This window comes from Panthera pardus, unplaced genomic scaffold (genome assembly GCF_024362965.1).
Source record: "Panthera pardus isolate Hobbes unplaced genomic scaffold, ASM2436296v1 HiC_scaffold_323, whole genome shotgun sequence".
Lineage (NCBI taxonomy): Eukaryota > Metazoa > Chordata > Mammalia > Carnivora > Felidae > Panthera > Panthera pardus.
The window spans coordinates 4,160-11,806 of NW_026526903.1; the positions used below are offsets into that span (position 1 = coordinate 4,160).

General features: G+C 59.9%; 1 protein-coding gene and 1 long non-coding RNA gene across 3 annotated transcripts; both read right to left on the reverse strand.

The window, feature by feature from the left end:
- Window positions 1–1,412: 1,412 nt before the first annotated feature.
- Window positions 1,413–3,078, reverse strand: LOC128774481 (translation initiation factor IF-2-like). Its single transcript, XM_053893560.1, has 3 exons — window positions 2,781–3,078; window positions 1,951–2,655; window positions 1,413–1,834 (listed from the first exon to the last, which is right to left on the reverse strand). Exons 1-3 carry the CDS (start codon window positions 3,076–3,078, stop codon window positions 1,476–1,478), a joined length of 1,362 nt encoding a protein of 453 aa, XP_053749535.1. The 3' UTR covers window positions 1,413–1,475.
- A 705-nt stretch (window positions 3,079–3,783) lies between these two features.
- On the reverse strand, window positions 3,784–7,627 carry LOC128774480 (uncharacterized). 2 transcript variants are annotated; one of them, XR_008419025.1, is made up of 3 exons: window positions 7,015–7,627; window positions 6,607–6,671; window positions 3,784–6,508 (listed from the first exon to the last, which is right to left on the reverse strand). It is a non-coding gene; the product is annotated as an uncharacterized LOC128774480 (long non-coding RNA). The 2 variants fall into 2 exon arrangements; XR_008419024.1 differs by lacking the exon at window positions 6,607–6,671.
- Between the last annotated feature and the right edge of the window lie 20 nt (window positions 7,628–7,647).

The window sequence follows — 7,647 nt, forward strand, 5'->3', positions numbered from 1 at the left end:
GCACCGGGGCCCCGCCACAGCCACGGGAGCCAGCTTGGATGCAGGGCCCGCTCGACAGGCAGACCGGGTGGCTTGGGCCCTAGCTGATGCCTGGACTGCGGCCTGTGAGCCACCTTGAGCCAGAGCCCCCCAACCGAGCCCTCTAGGAGCCTGTCCTCAGACAGTGTGGAGGTCAGAACACAGGGATTAGTGGTGGCAGGGGTACGTCGGGGTAACTCGGTGTGCAGCAATGGGTGAGGAATACAAGGAAGCGGTCCAGCAGGAAAGCGCCACGACCCGGTAGCTGGGGGCAGGGGGAGCAGGGAGGACGAGAGGCAGAGGCTAGTCCGTTTGATCCCACGGCCACAACACGCTCGTGTGCCACGTCGCAGAGCCGCTCGGGTATTTACGTGGAGAAAGCCTCTCTGAGTAAGTCTGGAGCAAAGGAACCCACGAGAAGCCCCGGAAGCCATTAGGAAGAGCCTGGAAAGCCCGATGACACAGAAACTAAACGCGTCTGCCCGGCCTGAACAAACCCAAAACCACAGTCAAGAGACAAGTGACAGTGCAGCGCGGGGAAAGATTAGCAAGACGTGACTCAGGCCTCGTAGCATCAACCTATCGAGAGAGCTTGAAGCGGTCCAGCAGGAAAAGCGCCAAGACCCGGTAGCTAGAGGCAGGGGGCGCGAGCAGGGAGAAGGAAAGGCAGAGGCTACACCCTTCGACCCCACGGCCAGAACCCGCTCGTGCGCCACCCTGCAGAGCTGCTCATTCTGGAGACAAATGGCGGCCAGTGCCGGGCACTGCATTGCCCCCACCAGCCGGGGACAAGCCACCGCGGAGTCAAACCAACAGCGACCACCAAAGAGACCGGCCCTGGTGGGTGGGTGGCGGTCGTGGCGCCGGGTGCCGAGCAGCTCCGGGCGGCACCGCCGGGGCCCCGGGAGGCCATGTTGCTGGAGAAAGGCAGTGGCTTCCCAGCAGCTAGAGGGCCGACGGCACCCACGGACCAGACGACTGGCAGGGCCGGTCCCGGGCAGACGACCCCCTTGCCCGTCTGCACGCTCCCCCCAGATCCACGTTCTCGGTCTCAGGGCCCAGGGTCCTCCCCCGGCCCCGAGCTCAGGGTGCGGCTCTGTCCTCTGCCTCATCCGAGGGTTCTTTGCATCCCCACTGCCGGGCCCCACTCTGATCTCCGCCCCTCTCTCTCCTACGTGTCCGGACCTATCCGCTCCGGTCTGGGACTTGCCGGGCGCCTGTACAAACCCGACAGACACCTTCTCCCCGCCCGGGCTGTGGACGGTGCCCTCCAGACAAACCGGGGCAGGAAACGCTGACTGCCCCTCGTTGGGAAGTCCCCGAATCCTCGAGGGCTAGCAGCCTCCTGGCGTTTCCCAGGCCCGTGGGGACCCGGCCAAGGGGCCATGCCCAGGTAGGGAGGGCACGGGGCACGCACACACCTAGGAGTGAGTCTCAGGTCTCCGCAGCAGTGCTCCTCACAGAGGGGGTCCCAGACCCAGACCCGTGGTGGTGGCAGCAGCGTCAGCCCGGAGCTTGTTAGAGTCACAAGTTCTCAGGCCCCACCGCAGATCTGCAAGATCAGAGACCCCGGGGTGGAGTCCGGCGTCGCCAGGTTGAACAAGCCCTCCAGGTGTTCCCACGCGGCCGTCCAGCGTGAGAACCACGGGGACGGATGGTTCCTGATGGCACCCACTTGTAGAGAAGCCACGAGCTTTCTCTGCCTCTGCGGGGCCGCCCTTGCTTGTGACCTCCCCAGGTGACAGGCAGGGACAACCACAGGTGGTCCTGGAGAGCAGGGTGACTCGGGCAGGCCTCTCTCCCAGGGGGGCCACACCTGTCAAGTGGCGTGGGAAAGACTTTGTTACCTTCCTGCCGTCCTCACCTGCAGGAGCCTGGAGAGCTCCCCTGGCCAACACCACACTCGCGGGTACGGGCACCAGCTCTGCCCACCTTTTCCCGGGTAGCGGGTACTAGGCCTGTGTGTGTGTGGAGGTGGGATCCATGCTTTACAGAGAACTGTCCCAGACGCACGCAGGGCCGCTGGAACACACAGCGCGCCGGGCAAGGAAGGGGCGGAGGGGGGGGGGAGAGTGGGGCGGGGGTGCCGCGATCCGGTCCCCGGGAGGCTGGATGCGCCCCGGACCGCACAGCAAGGCCGCTCTCCGAGGCCAGGGCGGGGAGGGGCTGCAGACGCGGTGACCATGCCCTTGGTCATCCCGGTGGGGCCGCCGCCCCCTTCTCCCCTCACTAGGCCCCCGGGGGCCCCGATACACTGGCCCTGGCCGTCTAGAGGGCCAGACACCGTCAGGTCGGCCTCGCCCCGGCGGAACGCACAGGTCCCCAGGCCTCGGGGAACGGAGACTCTGGCAGGGGCCAGGACCCGGAGAGGCGGGGAGCGGAGCCCAGGGACGGAGGGCGGTGTCCAGAAGGCCGGGGCGTCGTCCGCGCACGCCGCGCCCACCCTCACCGCCCCGGCACCGGTCTCCTCCTGTCCCTCAGCGCGCCACAGGAAGCCCCGCCCCACAGGTCGCGGGGCACCGCCTTCCTGCCCACCCCTTCCGGCTAGCTCCGCCAATGCCCCAGCTCGGCTCAGGACGGGGCCGCTCCCAGGCCGCCCGCGGAAGCCCCGGCCCCGCGGCCTGACGGACGTGTCCCCTGCCCAATCAAAACAAGCCGGTCTCCTGCGCGCCCCTCTGGGCTCGGCTCCCGCGCGCTCCTTTCTAGCGGTCGGGCCCGGTGGGCCGCGCGACGCCTAGACGTCCCGGCGGGACGAGCGGGACGTCTGCGTGCAGAGTCGCGCAAGTCGTCGTGTCCGTCCACGCCAAGCCCTGCTTGTGTGCTTTCGGCTGGAACTTGGATCTTGAAGTAACGGACCTCACGGGGAGTTCCGGAGAAGCGCCAGGGCGCCTCCCGCAGTTCCCTGGGACCGGCAGGGTGCACATCTAGTGCAATCGCACACCCGGCTTTGGCACTGCTGCCGTCCGAGAGCTGCTCCGTGTGTGCCGCACCCGCGTGTGCGGCCGCGCGTAGCTCTGCACTTTCGCCACGCGTGTAGATTCGGGCGACTCCCACGGGCATCCGCGTCCAGTTGGTTCCCTCCCAAGGACCCCTCCTGTTAACCTTTCGTAACCACAGCCTCCTCCCCTCTGCTCCCTCCCACCCCGCGACCACCAGTGTTGTGTGCTCGCTCGTGTACAAGTTGGTCATTTGAGCACTTCGGTAAATGGAACCATGCGGTATGCAGTAGGTCTCAGTGACGCGGGGTGGGCTTTTTTCCCTTCACTCTCATAATGCCCTTGAGATCCATCCAGATGGTCGCGTGTATCCATAGTCAGTTCTTCCTTCGTATTGCTAGCTACGGTCCTTGGTGTGGATCGACCGGTTGCTTCAAACATTCACCCGCTGAAGGACACGCTGCTCGTCCCCAGTCCTAGGCTGCTGCAGATACCCCCGCTATGGACATTCACGTACATGTTTTCGCGTGATCCTAAGCTTCTGTTTCTTTGGCCTAAATGCCCAAGAGTGCAATTGCTGGGTCCTATGGACATGGATGTTTAGCTTTAAATATTTCATTTAATTTTAGGGTATTTATTTAAGTACTCTCTATACCGAACGTGGGGCTCCAACCCACCACCCCAAGATCAAGGGTTGCACGCTCTTCCCACCGAGCCAGCCAGGCGCCCCTGGATGTTTAGCTTTAGGAGAAAGTGCCCACTTGCGGTCCACCCTGGCTGTTACCATTTTCCATTAGCACCCTGCACAGTTTTAGAGCGCATCGTTGAACATTTTTACAAAGCAACATTATATTAAGCAAGATTGTTAACAATTTTGTCTCTCTCTTCTACATATAGTCTTCTAATGCAATCACCAACATAGTCATTTACAGAGTTTTACAAAGCATATACCCTGGGGCGGGGGCGGGGGCGGGGGAGCGGGCAGGGAAAAACAAAAATGAATAAAAATAAAAAGCATACATCCTATATATTTAATTGTGATTTTCTCTTACTTACTTAGCAATAGGTCTTTGAAAACCTTCCATGTCACTAAACAAATGTCTAGCTCATCTCTCTTCTGGCTGCGTGGTATCTGATGCATGTACTGTATGTATGTACTATATGCAGCTACTATAATTTACATAATGAATCCCCAACTGGATGGTACGTTTACCTTTCCTCTTCTCTCTGCCATTGGCATTAGCACCGCAAGTACCAACCGTGAACGTGTGTCAGCCTCCCTCTAGGATAATTACCTCTAAGTGAAATTGACAGGTCAAAACCTATGGGCGTTTGAAATGTCAATAGATACTAAGAGATGGCCTTCCCGACAGAAAGACCCCACTGGTGGTACACTAGGGCTGTTAGTTCTTTGTTACCTATGTTGCAAATATTTTGCCCCCAGTATGTCTTTTGTCTTCAAGGACAAGGCTTGCCGGTTTGGGCAGTCAAGAAGGTATACATTTTTTTTTTTTAAGTTTTTATTTTACTTTTATTTTCACTTATTTTCTTTGAAAAATTTTAACGCGATTTATTTCTGAGAGACAGAGACAGAGAACAAGCAGGGGAGGGGCGGAGAGAGAGAGGGAGACACACAATCTGAAGCAGGCTCCAGGCTCGGAGCTGTCAGCCCGGAGCCCCACACGGGTCGAACCCACGAATCGTGAGTGAGATGGTGACCTGAGCCGAAGTCGGACGCTCCACCGACTGAGCCACCCAGGCACCCCAATTTTTAATTATTTTCCATGTTTGTTTATTTTTGAGAGAGAGGGAGAACGCGAGTGGGGGAGGGGCAGAGAGAGGGAGTCAAGAGGATCCAAACCGGACTCTATGCTGACAGCACAGAGCCCCATGTGGGGCTAGAACTCACAAACCGTGAGATCATGACCTGAACCCAAGTCGGAGGCTTACCCGAATGAGCCACCCAGGCGCCCCTAAAGTTTTTGTTTTTAAGTCATCCCTACACCCCCCCCCCGGGGCTCCAACTTCACACCCTGAGGTCAGGAGTCACATGCTCTACAGACTGAGCCAGCCAGGCGCCCCAAAGTTACACATCTTTATACCACCAAGGGTATTAAACTGTCAATTGGCGATTTCTGGGTTGCGTATCGTGGGCACGAAGGCCTCCTCCCACGTGTGATGACAGTAAGGAGACTCGGGGTGGCATTGGTGAGCCTGTTGCCAAGTCCTCGGTGACCCGGGCTGGTAGGTTGACCCGCTGGGCCAATGGCTGTGGCCCTGGGCGCCGGTCACATGATGCAGTGCTGCCTAGGCTGGGGGCTGGGGGCGGTGCCACTCTGACAGCCAGCCTCTGCCCTCCAGGGATGCCAGTCCAGCGAATACGGAATGAGAAACACGCATAGGTTGCGCGCGGGTAAGCAAGAGAAATCCCGGGGAAGAGGACGCAGAGCAAATGCAAAGTCAGGGGTGGGTGAGCAGGGATGCGCTAGGGCCGTGGGGAGGAGCTCCCGGGGTAGGGAGGAGCTCCCGGGGTGGGGAGGAGCTCCCGGGGTGGGGTTCCCAGGTGCCAGGAGCAAATGGCTTTCAGAAGGTCAGAGGGCAGAACCGAGACCCCACCTAAAACCCGTGTTGGTGAAGGGTGACCCCCGCGGGACAAAGGCAGGATGGTGCTATCAGGAGAAGTGGGTCTGAGGGAGCGGGGACCAACGCCCCCCTGACTCCAGTCCTAGCAGCTGCGAACAGGGAGGGGCTGCCTTCCCCCCACCCCTAGCTGCAGGCTGAGAGAGGAACCGCTCCCCCTGCATCGTCGTGGTACTGCTGGGCTCCGGGCGGGCCGAGCACATCCACCCTCCCTGGAAGGGTAGCTCACCCCAGGCTTCCGGCCCAGGACCCCCAGAGGCCCAGCGGGACACGTGTCAGCAACCTCGACTTGAAGACACGGCCCACCTTGGTGGAGAACCGGCAGGCCTGTCGAAGACAGGACTGGCCCTGTGGACCTTCCCAGGGTGCAACTCTCAGAGGCCAGAGGACATCATTTGCGGTCATGGCCTTGCGTGCTTGCGGTGTGCCTCGGCTCCTCCCATCCCGCAGCCCTAGCAGCCTGTTCGCGGCGTGATCCCCATTCACGGCTTCTTCCGCACCACTAGCTGGCAAGTGGCCCAGGCGGGGTGTGGATCAAGGACGTCGGGCTCAAGCCAGATCCCCTTCTGTGGGGCTGTGCTCTACGGCGCGGTTCGCTCCCTCACTTGGAGGTCCCCGGGGAACGTGTGGCACACTCAGCATGTCCTGGAGGCTTGAGAGGTGAGCCCAGGTGGCCATCCCCCACGGAAGCCTCCTGGGGCCAGCACACAGCAAAGGGGGCAGGGTGAGAAAGAGAGCCGCCTTCCCCTCTTGTGCTTAACCGGGGCAGGGCGGGGGGGGGGGGGGACTTCAAAACCCAGACTGGCATTACCTTTGATTTCTCAGGAGATCAGAGAGTGGCGCTCGTGGATATCTACGCGTTGTTTGCGTTATTGTGATAGAAAGCTACTCCACCTCCCCAAGTCTTCAATGGCCTGTGAGACACAACAAAATAAAAACACAGAAGAGGGAATCGAACAGATAAGAATAATTTTAAAAGCCCAGGCACGGGGCACCTGGGCGGCTCAATCACTAGAGCACGCAACTCTGTGTCTCGGGGTTGCGAGTTCCAGCCCCGCGTTGGGCACACAGAGGTTCCTTAAAAGAAAAAAAAAAGCACCCAGGCAATTTTGAAAAAGAACTGTCGAAGTCGGGCGCCTGGGTGGCTAAGTCTGTTAAGTGTCTGACTTTGGCTCAGGTCATGATCTCTCGGTTCGTGAGTTTGAGCCCCACGTCGGGCTTTGTGCTGATGGCTCAGAGCCTGGAGCATAGATTCTGTGTCTCCCTCTCTCTCTGCCCCTCCCCTGCTCATGCTCTTTCTCGGTCTCTCTAAAATAGACATGAAAAAGCGTAGGAGTCACAAAACATAGCCTTTGGAATAAAATCCGTCAACAGACGGATGAAACCACAAACAGATGCCACTGAAGAAAGAATTACTGACCTGGAAGATGGTCCTCAGAAATCATCTCCTGCCCCATATCCCCTCGTGGTGGATAAGGTTGCTTCCGCCTTCCCTGAGAAATTGTGGCAGCCCCTCCTCAGAGATCCGGGCTCTGCCTCTTCCAGGCCCCTCATCCTGGCGTCTAGGTGTCTGCTCAGCCCGACCTCTTCCCCGCTTCCCCTCGCCTTAGGGACGGCAGCTTTCTGCCATACGATCTGTTTCTTCGGCCCTCCGGGCCCTGAGCCACCAAATGCTCGTATTCGATTTCGTCTGCTGAGAAACCGTGTCTATTTCTCGTCTCCTTCTCCTGCCCGACTGCTACAGAGTCGGACCTGGGAGTGCTCTCAGAAGAGGGGCCCGCCAAGTGGGGATGTGGGGATGGGTGTGGTCGCGCCCTTGGGCCCCAGGGCAGGGCTCGGGCTCCCTGCCAATGGGAACTGGGCGCGTACGTAGCACCCGTGCTCTGCGGGGACCTCTTCCTTCATCAGGCTGTCACCTGCAGTGAACCGGGATGAAGGGCCACCTGCGGGAAGCCCTGAGGAGCCGGCGTGGCTGCTGTACTGTCACGGCGGTAAGGACGGCTCTGAAGACCGTGGTGTGGTGATCCCGGAGCGCGCAGAGAAAACAATGGCA

What these genes read in the sequence shown, in the direction of transcription:
- LOC128774481 (XM_053893560.1), bottom strand. Translation starts at nt 3,078, where the DNA reads ATGCCCGTGGGAGTCGCCCGAATCTACACGCGTGGCGAAAGTGCAGAG. An exon ending in GCGCGACTCTGCACGCAGAC is followed by an intron (nt 2,656 to 2,780) that starts GTCCCGCTCGTC and finishes TTGATTGGGCAG; the next exon opens with GGGACACGTCCGTCAGGCCG. An exon ending in TACCCGCTACCCGGGAAAAG is followed by an intron (nt 1,835 to 1,950) that starts GTGGGCAGAGCT and finishes GCCACTTGACAG; the next exon opens with GTGTGGCCCCCCTGGGAGAG.